Source organism: Camellia sinensis, chromosome 6 (genome assembly GCF_055761805.1).
Source record: "Camellia sinensis isolate YWXY chromosome 6, ASM5576180v1, whole genome shotgun sequence".
NCBI lineage: Eukaryota > Viridiplantae > Streptophyta > Magnoliopsida > Ericales > Theaceae > Camellia > Camellia sinensis.
In genome coordinates this window covers 149,303,566-149,325,079 of record NC_138966.1, presented here as the reverse complement: position 1 = coordinate 149,325,079, position 21,514 = coordinate 149,303,566, and the positions used below count along the sequence as shown (strand labels likewise).

Genomic DNA, 21,514 nt, shown 5'->3' with positions numbered 1-21,514 from the left:
CATAATTGAAAATTGCCTTACATACTAAAAAGAGATGAAATTTTACAAGTGTATTTAAGGTTAGTTTGACAATTGAACTTTTTTTAATTTTTTATAAAAGAAAAATAGAGAAAATGAGTTACTTTTTTTATATTAATTTTTGATTAATTTAACCTATTCCCAAATAAAATTATAACAAGATTCATATCTTCTTTCAACTATTATACTCTCAATATAGTTTCATTATTTTTTATTATTATTATGACCGTTCTCTTTTCCCAAGTTCTACTTTCCTCGTCTTCCGTTTTTGTAGTGTTAACAAAATCACTCTTTGATTCATAGGCAGTGGAAATCTACCAAAACAAAAAAAAAAAAAGAAAAAAAAGATAAATACAGAGAAAGAGAAGATAAAAAAACAATAGAGAGAGAAGAGACGTGCATGAAAATTCTCAATTATCAAAAACGCCCTAAAAAATTTATTGGACATCTCATTGCAGCGTACACAAGCACAAGGAAATATAAAGACAGAAAGAAAATAGAGAAATTATTCAATATTTCTGGCATACCACGTATCTAAACTCTCTAAACAATAATCATTCAATATGCCTTCTTATGTTCTCCAATCCCCCAACACAATACTTCATCTACCCACCTTCTCCACCAATCATAATACTATGAAATACCACGTGTTCATACTCCGAGATTACTGAATAACTACCCAAGAAAATATTATTGAAACAAAAATTCCTAAATTATCGGTTGACGCCTTCGCCTAAAATAGGTGCAAAATTCTACTCCTTGACCCCATCAATTGCTTTCTCCAGTTTTTGAGCTCTCAGCTATGGCTTTTTGACTCTGATTTCCCAAACCAGACTCCTCATCGCCATGCTTGCTTCGCTCAACTTCTTCATCAGCAACATCAGCACGTTTTTTATCCTCTTCTTTATCACCCCTGGCCAGAAGCATGGATGTTCAAATATTAGTATACTGGCAGCAGAAAGGCAAACATCCCATGAATCTGATTGGGCGACCCCATGCAAACAACAATCAACCATGTACTCATTTTGATTTTCATCATAGACTAAAAATTGGGCTACAATTTTCAGTTGTATTGGATGCTAGAAGAACAAAACTGTAACAAAATGAGTAGTTTTCCTACAAAGATAAATTGCTCATGAACAGGCTGCAAGGCCTACCACAAAATCTTGTAATTGGAAATTTTCAAAATTCCCACCAATAAATTCCAATAAGTTCAAAAACCCTAATCAAGATTATCTTGTTATCACTCAAGATAAGCTCCTGATACAATTGCACTCAAGACCCAATCTAAGGCTTGGCTTGTTAAGCCGTTAACATGCCTAAACCACCTAAATAATGAGCCCGATCTTGAGTTTCTATCTGGTAGGTTGTTTAATAGAACTCCTAATTACTGCAAAATAACAGAAAAGGGTCTCCACGAAAAACTGAAATATACGTACCCAGAATAAATAACAAGCCCAACGACAACAGCAGCAAAAGCTACGAAGTACATCCAGTCAACCTGAGGAGGAATACTGGATTCAGATTGGCAGGTCTAAAGATTGTAACAAATATTAACTTCAACGTTTAAACTTAGAATTTATTTGGATCTCCGATGAAATACTAATAAATTTTGTTCTTACGAACCTTCTCATGGTATGCAAAGATGCGAATCAAAACAGTCCACATATCTGAGGTCAGCAAAGACAGGTTTAGCATTGTGGAACCACAGATCTGCATGGAATGAAAAAATATTTAGAAGAAAGACAAATTGGATAAAACTAATAGTTGCTTGTAGTCGGTAAAATTATTCAATTGAATCAATAGTGTAGTTTCATACGATTGCAGTGGAGAAATTATATCTACTTAAGCACAAGATATTAAAAAATGAAACATTCTTAGGCAAAGAGAATAATTTCCGCAACTTGAACATTGCAAGTTCGTGATTTAGAATATTTTTGTCACTAGTGTAAAATATAATAACTGGTACATTTGTCATAAGGACAATTTTCAAGAAACAATCCATTTTCTTTTGTGGACATTCTTGTCCTGGCAACTTTGACTTGAACCAAACCACTCCTCTGCACAAGGGCATAAAACACGAGGACTCTCCCTCTTCTGGGTTCCAATGGGCTTCTCTCATTCATTTTACTTTTATGATCTTTGCCAAAAATAGAGAAAAGGAAGAAACTCAACACAAGTAAATTTTGAGTCTTTGTTGCATATATGCAAAACCATTTTATCTAGACAATATAACTCAGCTGGGTTTCAATTAGTGTTGTAAATTTTCACAAATAAAATCATCTCTCATTTTTGTGCAACCTTAAAATGGAATTAGAGTGTAGAGAAAGGTGAAGCAGCACAATAATGAACACTTCGCCGTGCACCCCCATTTGGTCACAAGAAAATTGTAATGGAAAACTCCAAAAACTCAAGTCCATACCTTCAGCAAGAGGGGGACACCTGAGTAAAACAGAAACATAGCCACCGCAAATCCAATAAAAGGAATCACCTAAATTGAAAGAACATGACACATGTTAAACTAAACCCTGTGTTTTCATTTCTTTATTGAGAGAGAGACAATTGAAAAGTAGACTTACCGACCCAGAAGACCAGTGGATAGCTTTGAGCTCATTACGCTCAAGTATGCTTCTGAAAGCATTGTTAAAGAATACAAGTGGAAAACTATATATAAAAGATTGCAGAGTTGTTCTATATAACAAAAAGCAATAAATATAAGAAATAAAGTAAGGTAAATTACTATCATCCAACGTTAGCAAACCTATTTGATTCTCTAGAATGATGTAGCAATGCTCAATGCATGTTGGACATAATCATAAATTCTCTAACAACGAAAGTAGGATACATTTGGCAAGCACTAATAATAGCACCAAAAATGCCGAGCATTGCCATGAGTTCAACCCTATCAGCACTTTTTACAAAGAACTCCTTCAGAAGACAGAAACAGGATTAATAATGCAAAAATTAGATACACCACAATTCAAAAACGAATGAATAAAATAACTTGCACCCAAACACACGAGAGCACGCCTTCATATATGTAATATGGTACAGCAATTTGGTAGCGTCATGAGCCCCATTTGGTGACATAGCGCAACTAACTTGCAACAATTATTCAAAACTAATTTTTTTCTTGTCAATTGCTAATTTCTCATGAAGCAGAAGTTCAAAACCATCAAATTGAAAATACTGACTTATAATTAATTATCTTGAACCATGAAATTCAACATGAAATAGAATGTGCAGGTATACTAGTTAGTGTGTGTGTGTGTGTATGCGTGTGTGCATGTGTGTGTGTGTGAGAGAGAGAGAGAGAGAGAGAGAGAGCTACACTGGCCATTTAAAGAGTAATTGCACATTTTCACTCAACACAATGAAACAACCAGAAACTTCTAGCAATACTGGCTTTTAACAGAATAAGGTTTATAAAGAGACACCTAGGAGCAAAGACAACAAGGAGAATGAGTAACTTTGCACGGCCCTTTGTGTAAACCCAAAAAGATTCAATGACCACAGGGGAAGAGAGGGAAGAAAAATGGGAGGAAAGGAGGGTGGAGGGGAGAAGAGAGAGAGAAACAAAAGGAGATTCCAAGAAAATGGAGAGTGAGGAAGAAATATTTAGGGATATTCTAATAATTATGAAGCAGGGGAAATGGATGTAACCTCCTTTCAAGTAAAGAAGCCATTTAAATGGAAATAGACACATTCTTTTTCTAAATACAAAAATTCAATGAAATGGCCCACAAAACAAGATATTCATCTCCGTGGTCACAAAAAAGCATAGGGCAAACTTGCATACCTCACTGACATTACTGATAGCATAAAGTGTAGACCCCGCAATCACAAGCATGTCCCCTTTAAGTGGGCTGCTCCCTCCTACAAGAAATGATAAAACCATAACGTTCCAGTATATATAGATGCCTAAATTGATAAATGTCAACAAAATCTATGTGAAAGATAGATTAGACTAGAAATTGGCAAATTATACCCTGCAACCTAAGCAGCACAAACAGTAAATTGATAAATGTCAACAAAATCTACGTGAAAGTGACTAGAAATTGGCATATTATACCCTGCAACCTAAGCTCCACAAACACTTCAAAGAAGGCAGTATGTCTTTGACACGCATCAAATACTGACACCCCTCGAACACTTCCCGACACTAATTAGACACTACCCAACACATGCCAGATACGAGTATAAACATGTACTATTATTTTTAAAATTAAAAAATAAACTCGAACCTGATTCAAACACTTATGGGACACACGTGTCCATCACTTTAACATAAAACTCATTACAAGTTTAAACAAAATAACTTAGAATCTAATGATTATATATGTACTGTTAAAAATACTGTATTATTATTGGTTAATTACAAGATTGTTGTGTTACAAGATTAATACATTACAATTCCTATACAATCTATATATAGAAGAAAATGTGGTAGTAGGTGTAGTGGAGGTGATAGTGGGTTAGGTGAAGTGGTACAATTCCTATACAATCTATATATAGAAGAAAATGTGGTAGTAGGTGTAGTGGAGGTGATAGTGGGTTAGGTGAAGTGGAGTGTGTGGTGAAGTGGAGGTAGGTGAAGTGGAGTGTGTAGTGGAGTAGGTGAAGGTAAAGATGGGAAATTCTAACAGCCCCCCGCAAACTCAAGGAGGAGAGAAACTAACCAACTTGAGTTTGGAGAGAGTAACAAAACAAGAAAATACATAAAAATAAAAAAGGATAGGAGACACTGTATGGTCGTGTCAGACCGTTGGTGAAGACACTGTATGGGGTGTCATAACGTTGTAGAGGACACGGTATGGTGGTGTCAGACCGATGTAGAAGACAGTTTATGGGGTCATGTCGGACCGTTGTAGAAGACAGTTTATGGGGTCATGTCGGACCATTGTAGAAGACAGTTTATGGGGTCATGTCGGACCGTTGTAGAAGACAATGTTGTGACAGTTTACGGAGTCTTGCTGGACCCTTGTAGAAACTAACCGGAATCAATGTCGGGACAGTTTACAGAGTCTTGTCGGACCCTTGTAGAAACTAACCGGAATCTATGTCGGGACAGTTTACAGAGTCTTGTCGGACCCATAAAGGAGCTAACCGGAATCAATGTCGGGACAGTTTACAGAGTCTTGTCGGACCCTTAAAAAGTCGCATCCTCAAAAGGTGTGCCTAATTTTGTCAAAAGGCGTGCCATCAAAAGGCGTGTCCACTTTATCAAAAGATGTGCCATGAAAAGGCGTGCCAGTTTGTCGGGCGTCAAGAGGCGCGCGATGCGCGTGGCTGCCTTGGCTATATAACCAAGACGAAGGCAGAGGCTGTGCAAACCAGTTTGAAACCTCTGAATTTTGGCAGTCTGAAATACTCTGTAAACCCTGCGAATTTCTCTGAAAAACTCTTCGTTGTGCTGAGAGAGAGAGTCTGTAACACTCTATTGCAAGAGATAGTCTGTAATACTCTGTTGCCCAGAAAATGGCCTCGTCTTCCCGGAGTCTGCTCACTCTCTTTCCCGACCTCAACGAGGCAACAGGAGAGAGAACTGGTGCGGTGGCACTGGAACCTCAACCAAGTGCCCCGGAGTTTGCTCCGTTGAATTTTTCGATGCGGTCGGTGGAGCAAAAAATGGCGGTGCTGTCAGATGTGGAGGCCAATCAGTATACTCTGAAGGCATGTGTGGAAAGCATGACGGCGGTCACAAATTTGTCGAACCGGCTGCAGAGTAGGACAAATGAGGTGCAGCATGTAAACTCCCAGCTGGCTCTGCTCCAACGCATGTATAAGGATGCGCGAGCAGAGATAAGCGTGCTAAGGGCAGAAAACAAGGAGCTGAAGCGGAAGGCCACCGTGATGTTCCGATTTGGAGGGCCGCCATATGCGGCAGTGGAGGAGCAGGGAGTAAATGTGCTCGGTGGCGTGGGAAATCCGGAGGCAACACCGGCAAGGGCTGGCCAAGACGGAGGCAAGAAGAAGAGACCTGCAGCAGAGTAGAGAAGAAAAATTCCACTGTGGGGGTAGTTTTTTTTTTTTTTTTTTTTTTTTTTGTGTGTAAAATGGTGATCGGGGTGAACCTCGACAGGAATAAAAAAAGAGTTTGTGGAATGAAAACGAGTTGGTTGTGAATGGATTTTGTTGTTGTTGTTGTTGTTGTTTTTTTTTTTTTTTTGAGATGGGAATAAAAATAAAATAAAAAGAGAATGGAAAAATGATGATACTCACCAATTGAGTTGTAGAATATTGAAAGATGGATGAAAAAGAAAGATAGAAAAAAAAGAAAAAGAAAATAAAATAAAGATTTGTGAAAAAATTATTATATAGATATAGTGATGAATCAGTAGATATATATGGCGGTGGAAAGTGGGTAGGATAATAATGTGGGTAATATATTATAATAATAAAAGGTGAAGGAAGGGGTTGGAAAGTAGACAAAGTAGGGGATCCTTGAGTAGAGAGAGAAAAAAAAAAAAAAAAAAAAAAAAAAAAAAAAAAAAAAAAAAAGCTCAGAGAGAGAGATAGTGGGCTGAATAAAAAAAAAATGTGGCGGTGGAATATAAAAAAAAAAATAATAAACAGAGAACGGATGTCGTGCAGTGTGTTGAGTGTATGGGGCAAAGAAGGGAATAAATGAAGAGAAAAGAGAGAGAGAGGGAGTGGGTTGAATGAAAAAAGAAAAAAAAAATAATAATAAAATAAAATAAAATAATGTTATCATCAAGTGCATGTGGGAGACCACGGGTGTGAGTTTGGCAGTGTGTATGTGTGTGTGTGTAACGGGTGGCTATCCCAGTGCCTCAACTCCAACCTGTTGATTTTATTCACTCATTGACTCTGGCAGGCTCTCCATCAAACCGAGCAGCCCAAAGTTGGTGACTGGTTGTTTTCATTGATGAGGGAGAGAGGACTGGTCAGCCATCGCCTCGATGGCGGACGCGGAGAAGCGACTGGCGCTACGGGTGAGCTCCGGCGACGATGGAGAGGGGTCTCCGGTGGATCTGAGAGCGGAGAGGAGGACGAGGTGGTGCTCAAGTCGGAGTCCGGAGAAAGTTGCACGATCGGCGAGCCGTGTAGAACGGCTTCGACAGCGGCGTGGCAGAGGTGCCAGTTTCCGGACCAGAGTAAGCCAGCCGCGCCGTAGATCGGGTTCACGATACGCCCACATGCTTCATATAGTAATGATCTAAAAATCGCGGGACGGAGGTGATCGGGGCCAGCATTGATGAGGTTTTGGAGGCCGGCACGGCCGTAGAACTTGGCGAGGAAGACGGTGGCGTTGCCTTGGGATTCGGGGGTTTTGATCCACTGTAGGCAGGGTCTTATGGTGCAGTTATCGCTGCAGCCTTTGCGAAGGACTCTGCATCCATTACAGCTTACTCGCATGGCGGCTTCTACTATACTTAACACTTTCTAGAGAGAGATGAGAGGTCCGGCGGGCGGCCAAGGCGAGGCTACCGCCCGCCGGTGAAACGAAAATATTAGGTGCTCAACCTTGCTCTGATACCATGTTAAAAAATACTGTATTATTATTGGTTAATTACAAGATTGTTGTGTTACAAGATTAATACATTACAATTCCTATACAATCTATATATAGAAGAAAATGTGGTAGTAGGTGTAGTGGAGGTGATAGTGGGTTAGGTGAAGTGGAGTGTGTGGTGAAGTGGAGGTAGGTGAAGTGGAGTGTGTAGTGGAGTAGGTGAAGGTAAAGATGGGAAATTCTAACATGTACAGATTTATACCTAATTATCTATTAATTACAAAATAATAAAACCAAACCAGACCTTGTATCCCGATCAAATGGGGTTAGCTACACGAATCATTTTTCTTCATTCTGCTCTGTGAATTATATAGCTATGGCCACATAAATGTCAAGAAGCATCTTATACATTCAAAAGCTAGCCTCTAGTGCATTGTGCTTATCATATTTTGTGTTTTCCATCTCATTCTCCTCTAGTGCATTGTGCTTATCATACAATCCACATAAACATAACCAGTTAACCAGGCAACTCAAGGGGGATAGGAACTAACCAACTTGAGTTTGGAGATAGTAACAAAACAAGAAAATACATAAAAATAAAGAAAGGATAGGAGACACTGTATGGTCGTGTCAGACCATTGGTGAAGACACTGGATGGTGGTGTCATAACGTTGTAGAGGACACTGTATGGGGGTGTCATAACGGTGTAGAGGACACTGGATGGCGGTGTCAGACCGTTGTAGAAGACAGTTTATGGGGTCATGTCGGACCGTTGTAGAAGACAGTTTATGGGGTCATGTCGGACCGTTGTAGAAGACAGTTTACGGAGTCTTGTCGGACCCTTGTAGAAACTAACCGGAATCTATGTCGGGACAGTTTATAGAGTCTTGTCGGACCCATAAAGGAGCTAACCGGAATCAATGTCGGGGCAGTTTACAGAGTCTTGTCGGACCCTTGATGGAGCGAACCGGAATCAATGTCGGGACAGTTTACAGAGTCTTGTCGGACCCTTGTAGAAATTAACCGGAATCTATGTCGGGACAGTTTACAAAGTCTTGTCGGACCCATAAAGGAGCTAACCGGAATCTATGTCGGGACAGTTTACAGAGTCTTGTCGGACCCCTAAAAAAATCGCACCCTCAAAAGGTGCGCCCAATTTTTCAAAAGGCGTGCCATCAAAAGGCGTGCCCAATTTATCAAAAGGTGTGCCGGACATGATGGCGAGGCACGTGAGTGTCTTGGTTGGCGTGCCCGTTTGTCGTTTGGCGTCAAGTGGCGCGCGATACGCGTGGCTGCCCCGTCGTCATGGTCTTTATAAGCGGAGGCTAAGGCTGAGGCAGAGGCGGAGACAAAAAAAAAACTTGCGAGAAATATTCTGAGAGAGATTTCTAAGAGAGATATTCTGTAATACTCTGTTGTCTGAGAGAGATTTCTGAGAGAGATACTCTGTAACATTCTGTGGCCCAGAAAATGGCTTCATCTTCCCGGAGTCTGCTCACTCTCTTTCCCGACCTCAACGAGTCAACAAGAGAGAGAACTGGTGCGGTGGCACTGGAACCTCAACCAAGCGCCCCGGAGTTTGCTCCGTTGAACTTTCCGATGCGGTCGGTGGAGCAAAGAATGGCAGTGCAGTCGGATGTGGAGGCCAATCAGTATACTTTGAAGTTATGTGTGGAAAGCATGACGGCGGTCACAAACTTGTCGCACCGGCTGCAGAGCAGGACAAATGAGGTGCAACAGTTAAACTCCCAGCTGGCTCTGCTCCAACGCATGTATAAGGATGCGCGAGCAGAGATGAGTGTGCTAAAGGCAGAAAACAAGGAGCTGAAGCGGAAGGCCACTGTGATGTTCCGATTTGGAGGTCCGCCGTATGCTGCAGTGGAGGAGCAGGGAGTAGTGATCGTGCCCAGTGGAGTGGGAAGCACAGAGGTAGCACCGTCAAGGACCGCCCAGGACGGAGGCAAGAAGAAGAGACCTGCAGTAGAGTAGAGAAGGAAAAAGAAAAATCCCACTGTGGGAGTGGTTTTTTTTTTTTTTTTTTTTTTTGTAAGTGTGATGGGGGTTGATCCCTCAGATGAATAAAAGAAGGGAAGGTTTGGTGTGCAAATCTTTATCACACGGCGTTGTGAAAAACAGCAATGGTGTTGGTTTTTTTTTTTTTTTTTTTTTTTTAAATAAATAAATAAATAAAATAAAATAAAATAAAATAAAATAAAGAAATGGAGGCAACGTGGGTGAGAGAAAAAGTAAAGAGAGAGAGAAAATTTGTTCTCCGAATTGAGAGAGAGAATGGCTGTAAAGTGTTTGGTGACAGCTATCTTCTTTAGGTTCTGCTCATGGTATACTTTCTTTAATGCCTCGTGATAAGCATCTTTACAAATGTGCTCATGCTCTCAACAGTGTTGCTGCAATTCCTAGACGTGCAACTGTTGTAAATTGCTGCAGCCAAAATCTTGAATATGGTTGTAATAGGGCTTCCATGAGGAATTTTGGTCCTGTAAATAGGGGAGCCAAGGAGGAAGACTGGGATAGAGATTAATATTGTCGCAGAGGAGATCTCGAAGAAAGTCCTGATTCATCCTCCCTGACCGCAAAATCACGTCAAAATAGAAGAGTTGATTCGCGGCCGTAGGTAAAACTCCGATCGGCGGAGAAGCATGAAACTGAGGTTGCTGGAACGGAAACCTAGAGGCGGCGGTGCCGAATCCGGTAAATCCGCAGCCGTGAGAGAGACTGAGAACGAGCGGAGGCGACGAATCGACCATCCGCGCCGGAGAGAAGCCTTCGCGACTCGAAGACTCGACGGTACTGCTCTCACTCGGACTCCGATTACAATTCACTTTCTTGATTTCATTGATCTTCACATTATTATTCTCTTCCGGTTGAGGAAAATTAGTTTTGGCCTTAGCACCGCGAAACTCTCTGGCGGCGGTGTCGTAGGCTTTGGCCGCCTCCTCCGCCATATCGAAGGTCCCCAACCAGACGCGGCTCTTGCGCGCGGGATCTCTGATCTCGGCAGCGTAGCGGCCCCACGGCCTCTTCCGTACGCCTCTAAAATGCGCCTCTTTGCCGATCGCGGCGGCGGTGGCGGTGGCCTTCACAGCTCCGCCGTCCAATTTCTCCTTGGGCGCCATACACAGTTCGTCACCTATACATACACAGTTGGAAATATGTGTGATTGATTGTGTGTGAAAGAGAGAGGGAGGCGGGAGGTGTGGTGTAGCTGAAACCGGCGGAGCGGACACCACAGGAGGTGTGGCCGGAGATTGACAAGAGTTCAGTTCAGTTATGGAATTTGTGGCAGCGGAGTGAAGGTATGTGTAGAGGTCCGGCGGGCGGCCAAGGCGAGGCTGCCGCCCGCCGGTGAAGCAGAATTATTAGTTTCTCAACCTCGCTCTGATACCATGAAAAATAAATTGATGTATATGTTAGAATTTACCATAAACCTACCACCACTACCACCTCACCTACTCCACTAAACCTCACCCACTTCACCTACCACCTCCACTACACTACACCTACTACCACCTTCTCTTCTATATATAGGAGTTGTAATACATAACACAATATCAATCAAATAACAATCAGATATCAATATCAATCAATAATACATAAATTTTTACATGGTATCAGAGCAATAAGATTTAGGCTTGTATTTTTTTTTTCTCACCGGCGGGCAGCCGGCCGGCAACCTTGCCTTCGCTGCCCGCTGGAATTTTTTACACATACCTTCACTCCTTACGGATTGCAGCCACTCTCTCCTCCGTTCGATTCACTACCACCATCTTGGTGTATTCTTTTGCTACCAAGTGCTTGATCACCAATCACGTATTCACCTAGCTCAAAAGCACTTCCGGTGAACGATAGCTGGACCAGATTCGTCATATTCACCCTTGGATATCCACATCAGCTGGAAGGTGCTGAGAGAAGCTAGGATTGAGCCTCCAATAGTGATCACTTGCCCAATAGTGATCACTTGCCCATCTGGCAATTCATAGCTTTTCTCCACTGAAGAGCTGCTCTTGGCAGTTTCCAACTCCTGCTCATAATCAAGGGCAACATACGCAAGTTTCTCTTTCATGTCACCGACGATCCACCAGCAACGATACCATCAACAGCTCCAGTGGTTGCACCCTTGATCGTTTTCATCATTGGGGTATCATCATCTTCCAAATACCTAAGTTCTGAAGGATCCATAGATCTCCTTTGATCCAGAGACAGATGCAAAAAATTGATCTGTGTAGGAGACGATTGGAGATCGGGGAGTGAGTGAAAAAAAAAAAAAGAGGACTACAGAATTGATAACGGGAAGAAGCATGGTTACAAAGGAAGAAGCATTTCAACAGCAATTTCAGCAGGAGCAGCACTGGTAGTCACTTCTGCATTGATCGATGCTGGGGGTCAGACCACCAGAATTGATAACGGGAAGGAGTACTAACCTTACACCACTCACGTGATCCCACTCACCAATGCACTTTCATCTCTCGCCTCTTTCCCCTTTCACAGTCACATTCCTTTTTTTATTCAACCCACTTCCTCCAATTTTTTATCAACTTTTTTATTCTACACTGTCATTCTCTCTCTCTAATAATCAAACCCACACATTCTTTTTTAATCAACCGACCAAACCCTCTTTATCTTTTATCTATATATATCTATCTGTATAATTCTTTATGCATGTGCTCCTACCCCAGCTGGCAGACACCACTCAATACACTCCACTTTCTTTCTTTTATCTTATTTATTTATTTATTTATTTTTTACATTAAAAAAAAAAAAAAAAAAAAAAAAAATCAAAATCAAAATCATTTTATTCATGTTGATGGCACAAAAACAAAACACCAAAAAACAGCAGAAGAAGAAGAACTGCTACCACACTCATTTTATTCATGTTGGGGCTCACCCTGATCACCATTTTACAACCACACCAAAAAAAAAAAAAAAAAAAAAAAAAAAAAAAAAAAAAACAAACAAACAAACAAACAAACAAAACAAACACAACACCCACACCCACAGTGGGATTTTTCTTCTCTACTCTGCTGCAGGTCTCTTCTTCTTGCCTCCGTCCTGGACAGCCCTTGCCGGTGCTGCCTTCGTGTTTTCCACGCCGCCGAGCACGTTCACTCCCCCATACTCCTCCACTGCAGCATATGGCGGCCCTCCAAATCGGAACATCACGGTGGCCTTCCGCTTCAGCTCCTTGTTTTCTGCCCTTAGCACGCTTATCTCTGCTCGCGCATCCTTATACATGCGTTGGAGCAGAGCCAGCTGGGAGTTTAAATGCTGCACCTCATTTGTCCTACTCTGCAGCCGGTTCGACAAGTTTGTGACCGCCGTCATGCTTTCCACACATGCCTTCAGAGTATACTGATTGGCCTCTACATCCGACTGCACTGCCATTCTTTGCTCCACCGACCGCATCGGAAAGTTCAACGGAGCAAACTCCGGGGCGCTTGGTTGAGGTTCCAGTGCCACCGCACCAGTTCTCTCTCTTGTTGACTCGTTGAGGTCGGGAAAGAGGGTGAGCAGTCCACGGGAAGACGAAGACGAAGCCATTTTCTGGGCAACAGAGTGTTATACAGAATCTCTCTCAGAAATCTCTCTCAGAATATCTCTCACAGGTGTTTTTGCCTCAGCCTCAGCCTCTGTCTTATAGCCGAGGCAGCCACGCGCATCGCGCGCCTCTTGACGCCAAACGACAAACGGGCACGCCAACCAAGACACTCACGTGCCTCGCCATCATGTCCGGCGCATTTTTTGATAAATTGGGCACGCCTTTTGATGGCACGCCTTTTTAAAAAATTGAGCGCACCTTTTGAGGATGCGATTTTTTACAAGGGTCCGACAAGACTCTGTAAACTGTCCCGACATAGATTCCGGTTAGTTTCTACAAGGGTCCGACAAGACTCTGTAAACTGTCCCGACATAGATTCCGGTTAGTTTCTACAAGGGTCCGACAAGACTCTGTAAACTGTCCCGACATAGATTCCGGTTAGTTTCTACAAGGGTCCGACAAGACTCTGTAAACTGTCCCGACATTGATTCCGGTTAGCTCCTTTATGGGTCCGACAAGACTCTGTAAACTGTCCCGACATTGATTCCGGTTAGTTTCTACAAGGGTCCAACAAGACTCCGTAAACTGTCACAACAACTGTCACAGCATTGTCTGCTACAACGGTCCGACATGACCCCATAAACTGTCTTCTACAGCGGTCTGACACCGCCATCCAGTGTCCTCTACACCATTATGACACCACCATACAATGTCCTCTACAACGTTATGACACCACCATCCAGTGTCTTCACCAACGGTCTGACACGACCATACAGTGTCTCCTATCCTTTTTTTATTTTTATGTATTTTATTATTTTGTTCCTCTCTTCAAACTCAAGTTGGTTAGTTTCTATCCTCCTTGAGTTTGCGGGGGGCTGTTAGAATTTACCATAAACCTACCACCACTACCACCTCACCTACTCCACTAAACCTCACCCACTTCACCTACCACCTCCACTACACTACACCTACTACCACCTTCTCTTCTATATATAGGAGTTGTAATACATAACACAATATCAATCAAATAACAATCAGATATCAATATCAATCAATAATACATAAATTTTTACAGTATATTATTGATTGATATCTGATTGTTGTATATTACAAATGGTGAGTGGCTCATTATATAGGAGAGGGTGAGTGTAGTAGGTGAGGAGTAGGTGAGGAGTAGGTGGTGGTAGGTGATGGTAAATTGGTGGTAGGTGATGGTAAATTCTAACAACCTTTTTCAGGAAACTGGGATTACATGCATCAGAATTCACAAATCTCACAGACAACCCGAAACTACAGCACACCCTCGTCCCCCGTTTTGAAAAAAAAAAAAAGAGGGTAAAAATTACTAGAAAAAATACAAATATCGCCATAGCAGGAGAAGGAGCATATAAAGAACAACACAAAGTTCAAAAAAATTACATAAATGACATTTACCTGACCGATCTTTCGCGTGTACATCTGAAAAGATAATCACAACAAGACCAGCAACACAGATAGCAACACCAGCAAATTTTCTATATCTGTATTTTGTCTTTAAGAAAAACCAAGTGAGAAGTATGACAGACGGTATTGACCAACAATCCAGCAGCATAACACTTGTTAAGGATGTGTACTGATATGCCTTCACCACTGCATGACAAAGATCATCAAATCAACTCCTGTGACAACTTTTTCAAATCAACAAAGAATTCATCATCTATGCATCATATGTTTGTGTGTATCTTTTAGCTGGGATGTTCCAAATTGCCTTTTTTTCATCAAGAATTTCCTAATGAAAATAGAGTGTTGTGTGCTTTTTTACAAGGAAAATAAATGAATTCCATAAGCATATTCATCATTACTTTCATTTACAGCTACGAAAATTAGTTCTCAAAAATGATACATCCTCATAGTATATCGTTTGGTCTCAAAACTATTATTAAAGATCAAAGTTTTTAATGTTAAATTTGACACATCTTAATTTATCAAAAAACAAATTGACACTTCTTAAACATAGGTTGATATTTTTCTCGAAACAATGGTAGTCTGAACTAGCATAATTGTGTATTATTAATTCATCAATTATATCCTTGATAACCCATTAATTGGTTTTCAAACCAACTGCTTAAACTTCTGATTAAACTTATAATTTTGGTAATGTTCTTTGTTGCATTCCAGGTTTATACTTCGAGAAGTTTTAATGCAAAATAAATTCAAGAGGGAAGAGTAGCAACCACTGACTGGAAATCAAAACTGAAAAAACAAACTCTCCTACCTAATGCAATCTAACCTAATAAAAAATTGAACAAAAAAGTCTCGAAATTAGGTACATAAACCAAATGACTGGACCTCTAACTGTGATGTATGACACTTGTGAGGTAAAAGTAACATGCATTTAGATAATTGGAGACTTACAAAATAAGGAAAGTACGTACAATTTAGAAAAACAATGAGTGCAGCATCTTGTTTAATTTTAGGATGCACTGAAAAACAGTACATATTTATATATCCACTTCTAACACAAAAAATAAAATGCAAGGTAATATCACCATTAGTCATTTAGTATGATACTTACCAAGATAATTGCCCTCTACATCTACCAAACCAAGAAGTATGTAGCAATACCATTTTGCCTGCAAAGATTCAAAAAAATGAAGCATGCATTTAATGGTGCAGTGAAAGAGCACCAACACATCATACATTCAGTAACAAACAATTACAAAAATGTAAAAATACCCCATGAAAATATTGACAATTAAAACAATTTGCCCTTGGGACCTTAACACTCGTATGGAAATTGGAATCCTGCTCTACATTCTAGCACTAGTAAAGCAGATCATATCATTCTATCACCAACATGCTTCAAAAGCATGTAACCACCTCTCCTAATGTCAGTGTCAGTTAAGCAATATCAAGAGGCTTGTTGGCAATGCATACTTTAGTTACTTAGATCTCTCAGAACTTCTACCTCCTTTTAGAGCCTTAAAACTGTAAAGGAATTTTTTCCTGGGTTTACACATCTATAATCCAAAAAAAATGTTAGCACACATAAAACAAACCCAACATTAATAGACTCTTCTCTTAAAGCTGCATTGGGACTTTTAAGCATGGCTCCAATTCATATTTCCTTTTTAGTCCACTCATCGTAGCAACGGAAGAGTAGTTCTTGATTTCAACCACTATTTTGCTCCATAAAACATCCAAACAAATAAGCCAGTGTAAACAAACAAAAAAAAATATTATGTCAGCATTGCAATTAAAAATGCAACAATAGCATTAATTTACTCATGAAATGAGAACACCTAAAGCTGAAGAACAAACCACTAACCTTGAGAGCTTTTCTCCGATACAGTAAAATGCCACCATACACTATCGCCAAGAACACATAATTTAGAAAAGTCTGCGAGGTTGGTGCATTAATTCCTATAATACACAAAAAGTATAAAAAAAAAAGAAAAGAAAAGAAAATCAAATCAAATTAGAATATACTGCCAAGGGTCAAAATCATCATTCTGAACAAATTAATACCATGTTAAGAATGTGAAAGACAGATTAATATATGATATATCAACAAAATTTTGTAATTTTCCGCGCCCATGAACAGTAAGCATAAGAACATTTAACATCAAAGAGGTGAATTCATAATGACAATTGGAAATACACATAAGCTGGCCTGGACACCGGTGGGATTAGTAAGTGTGTGCATAAGATGACCAAGACAACCGATTATAAAAAATAAAAAATAAAAAATAAAAAATAAAAAATAAAATATTGGAAATGCACATAAGAATAAAAACCAATTTATTCTCTTTCTCCATAAGAAACTGGAATAACAGTCTAATTGAGAGTGCAAATCCTAATAAATAAACAAAAACCCATATGTATAAATGAATAATATAAAGGGGCCAGCTTCCCTCTAGTCCGAACTGGAGGGTACTGTTGGGTCCATGGGGGTCTCACGAGTCTCGTTTCAATAATCTAAACTGTTTAATATGTAGAACTTGTCAAGTACTATCTGTCTGCAAAAAAATCACGTTGATCGGATATCAATAGTTACGTGATCAAATCAGTTTTGTATAAAATAAATGGACGGTAAAAAAATAAACGGTTGATTGAAATCTAATCCGATGAGATAGTTATCGAAATCCGATCGGCATAATTTTTTATAAGCATATAACACTCAACGATTTCTACACATTGAACGATTTAGATTATCGAGTTGTAGACATTGAACAATTTAGATTATCAAAACGGCACCCGTGAGAGCCCACGGGGCCAGCCCTAATATAAATTGAACAAAAAAGTGACAGACCTCTTCTGGCAAGTTCAGATGAGGAAAACCCAGTAGAAGTGATCAGAAGAGAGAGGAACTGCCCTAACCCAAGACCCAACAATGTCTTCTTCGCCCAGATTTCCTTAAATGTCACCATATTTACTCTCTCTCTCCTCTCTAGAATTTGAAAAAACTAACAAATACCCAATTTGACAAAGAGCATAACATACTCAGAACCCCAATTGCCGAGTCCCCATTGCCTTCCCAAACCCTGAATTTTTGCAGTGAGTGTGAGCCTCAGAGTCAGAGAGGACTGAATACAAAAGAGTCCCTCTTTGTCACGCGACATATGTAAATATATATAGCTTTACAAAAAGGACTCATTTACAATGAGGAAAACATAGATAAATGTGATGATGACATCTAGAATGGAATTTGACTATGACAAAGATGCTTTTAATCTGGAAGACCTCCACTGAACCAACCAACGGTTGTGAGAGGCCAGACGAATTTTCTCTTTTTTGGTTCTCCACTCTCAAATCCTCGAACTAGTTCCTTATTTTTCATTCCATTTTCTTTTTCTTTTTTATCTTTTTTTTTTTTGTTTGCAAAATCATTCCATTTTCTTAGATAAAACCAAATCAACCCATATTACTCTGTCTAGATAGAGATTTAGGGGATTCGGCAGGTAACTACCTTTGTGTGGGGCTACTGGAGAGTTAAAAGTCTATTTTTAGAATTTTTTATAATAATTTAAATTGTTCATTCTTTAAAATTCGTCGAGTTTATTATTTTTATAAAAAATCAAATTGATTGAATAATAATAATCAAAATAAATAATTCATACAAAACTGACCTGAACAGATGGTTGTCGTTATCTGATCTATTTGATTTTTTACAAAGATAATATACTCGACGAATTTTAAAATCTGAATAGTTCAGATTATTGAAACATGGCCCAAAAGTAGGCCCAACGAGCAGGGTCAACTCTAACATTTTGGGCGCCCAAAGCAAACTTTTGATATGGGACCTCTCATACATTTAAAAATAAATAAATAAATAAATATGATCAAAAGATCATGTATTTAAATTTTGATCATATATACAATTATTAAATTTTATTTAAATATATAAAAAGTTTACAATAAATAGAAAAAAATTAAAATAATTTAAGTTGGAATACTAAATAAAAAGTGAACAAATTGTACACTTAAATACCATCGTATTCTTAACTACAAAAATGCTAATCTAATTTGCATAATTCAATTTATTAACTGAATAATTTTCAATGGATTAAATTGCTAATCAATTTTAAATTTGAAATGTTTCTTTCTCCAAAAACAACTGTACCTGGTATAATTAATTGTATTCTATACATAATTCATGCATTTAAGAAATAATCATCTATTAATTTAAAATAATTCACTATATCAATTGACTTTTTAATTTTTATCAATAAAATTTATTTTAAATAATTCACTACAACAATTAACTACTAATTTTGAATTTTTACTAAACTTTATCAGGACTTTTAAACTTAAGTGGATTTTTTTTTGTGAACTAATATAATAACTGAAAAAATTTCGAAACCTTTTTTCACTCAATTTTCGGGGGCTCAAAGCAACTGCTTTTACTGACTTTAGGCCAAAGCCAATCCTAGACTTCGTGTGGAAAATTGGTTGATTTTTTAGTTTTTTTAACTATTTTAATCCGGGTTAAAAAGTTTGATTTGGAAAGGATTTTTTAAGTTTTTGACTTTTTTTTATAAGAGAAAAATGTAATGATTATGGATTGGATGTGATATTTTATTTGTTGTGGTTAAAATAACTTATTTTATCTTTTGTAACTATTTTAATCAAAAAAAAAACCCAAAAAATCTCTCCCCAAACAGAGGCCTAATATGCTAGACTGAATTATTCGATTCGATCTGAGACTAGGAACAATTCAAATCCCTTTATATGTATATCATTTTTCTTTCTGTTATGATAATAAAGTAGGAAACACTTCGAAAGGAATAAATAAGCAATTTTCTTTTCTCGGAAAGTAAGGAAAAAGGAAAGGACAAAATTCCTCTCTTGAGCACCATCACTAGTAGTGTGTTTTCAGTATTTGACTAATTTTGGCGGTTGACCGCATCGACCATGTTTGGGAAGAAATTTTTTTAATCAAAAATAACAATAAAAAGTCATAATAAATTATTAATTTATTCTTTATATTTTTTCATAAAAAAATTAAAAAATCATTAAACAGAAGTATGAATTCAGTAAGTTAAAATAGTTGTATTTAAGAAGACGGTTAGATTTTTTTATAATTAGATGTAATGTTTATGAGAGAAAAAATAAAATAATTTTGAATTAATATGATACTTTGTCTTATTAATTATTTTAATTTCTTTTATCTTTTTATAAATTTTAGCTTAAAAAATAAAAAAAAAATAACTTTTACCAAACAAGGCCTCAGTGAGGTTGGAGTCCCAGTGGGCATGGTTTCGTTTGCCCAATATATAATTGATGTTCTACTTTTGAAGATCCGTTTGTTTGTTTGTCTGTTTGTTTGTTTTGTTTTTGTTTTTGTATTTGTTTTTTTGATTATTTTGTTAATTATTTTTCCCAATGTGTTTGGCAAGAACTTATTTAGAAGTTTTTTTACTTTCTAAAAAATTGTTAAAATATGATGTCCCGTTATGCGTTTGTATAGCAAAATTCCTATTTTACTTTCATGGCTATGGACAAAAATAAAAAATTTATTTGGCCACTAATTTTAAGATTTTGAGATTTATTTAAGATGCACGTAAATTAACCTAAACATCCAGTGATCAAAAAAAAAAACCCATTTTGCCCTCATGGCTATGGAAAAAATTTCCATTTTAAACTCATGATTGAGAGTAATTTGGTCATTTTATATTTTTGACCATTTTGCTTATTTTACAAGCGCATTTTGCACCATATACTTTTTTTTTTCCCTTGACTTTTGACATTTTAAAAAAATAAGCAAATAAGTTGTTTATTTAGCAACTTGCTAATCCCCTACTTAATGGTGCATTGACTAGGACTACATATGAATTATTGATAGAATATTAATTCATCTAATGTTTTTAGCATTTTTATTTATACAATTATGTAGAGATGTGATTTGAAAATACTCTTGCATCCTATAAGACGTTCCTGATCCTCAAATTGCCACCTGAAAAAGAATGAACACTCCGGTTGAGAGTGCCAACATTAGCACTCCGACAGATAAGTTAGTATATGCTCTCAAGTTTACTTCTATCTCAAGTTTCTACTTAATCTATTCTCAGATACCTTTCTTTGGTTAATGTTGCTCTATTTATATTTGCCTCTGGGCCCTAGGATCGGGCCTACTCTTAGTCCTTCGAATGTTTATTCAACCTTCTGGTCGTGTACCGATATATACTCGGCTCATAATAGAGGCAAATTGCCTTTGGCCCGTTCAAATTGGTTTTCCTTAGTATAACCGATATTCGGCTCCCACAATTGCCCTACAAACATCCGACTAACATCACCTAGACGACATGTTTGATTCTAGGTATGGGAAGTAAAAAATACGGCGCTTGCGCTCCTTACAATACTGAAGCGTCAGAACATCTGCGTTTTGCAAATCATTACGATTTCCCGCTACTTCGTACACGTCGTTCATTTAATGCGATTTGAAACCGTGTTGTCTCTTCGGATATTTTTTGAATATACAAGGCTCTTTGGTTGCCTCTCAGCATCTCTTTCATTTCGCCTCTGCAACTTTCATCCGTCCCCCTTTGTTCTCTCTTCACCTTGTAAGTTCTTTTCCTCTACATTCCAACTTCTATTTCCCTATTTGTCACTTTTTTATTTTATTTTATGTATAGTACCTTCTATTCTGACTCGAATAGCGAAACATTTGAAAGCCCTTCTTTCTGTGGATTGTATTGCCGCTTTTCAACGCCATTTTTCCATTCCAGACGACGTCCATCTGTCACTTGTGGCAGACAGCATGCTTGACATGGGGAGGGCTGATACGAGTACGATCATCTTTCCCTTTTTGTCAATCACTGAGGGCAGAGTTCGTTTCCCTCTTCATCCATTTTTTAGGGTCATCCTTCGTTATTGGGGTCTTCTCCCTTCGCAGCCCAACGTAAATTTTTACCGTATCATAATGGGGATAGTAGAACAAAATCGCCGACTTAGGATTAATCTAGGAATCCCTGTTATTCGGCATT

At 38.6% G+C, this 21,514-nt stretch overlaps 2 protein-coding genes across 3 annotated transcripts; both read right to left on the bottom strand.

Annotated features, from left to right (window-relative positions):
- Positions 1-432: 432 nt before the first annotated feature.
- LOC114305340 (uncharacterized) lies at positions 433-18,005 on the bottom strand. 2 transcript variants are annotated; one of them, XM_028250410.2, is made up of 12 exons: positions 17,341-17,708; positions 16,357-16,451; positions 15,604-15,661; positions 15,464-15,511; positions 14,484-14,678; positions 3,818-3,894; positions 2,864-2,946; positions 2,598-2,649; positions 2,441-2,509; positions 1,645-1,731; positions 1,458-1,519; positions 433-931 (listed from the first exon to the last, which is right to left on the bottom strand). In XM_028250410.2, the coding sequence occupies exons 1-12, from the start codon at positions 17,456-17,458 to the stop codon at positions 787-789; spliced, it is 1,089 nt and encodes a 362-aa protein (XP_028106211.1). In that variant the 5' UTR covers positions 17,459-17,708; the 3' UTR covers positions 433-786. The 2 variants fall into 2 exon arrangements, with proteins under 2 accessions (XP_028106211.1, XP_028106212.1); XM_028250411.2 differs by lacking the exon at positions 15,464-15,511 and having other exon boundaries at positions 17,341-18,005.
- LOC145792139 (ethylene-responsive transcription factor 11-like) lies at positions 9,766-10,864 on the bottom strand. The gene has a single exon (XM_082872685.1). The coding sequence runs from the start codon at positions 10,627-10,629 to the stop codon at positions 9,910-9,912; it is 720 nt and encodes a 239-aa protein (XP_082728811.1). The 5' UTR covers positions 10,630-10,864; the 3' UTR covers positions 9,766-9,909.
- Positions 18,006-21,514: the final 3,509 nt, after the last annotated feature.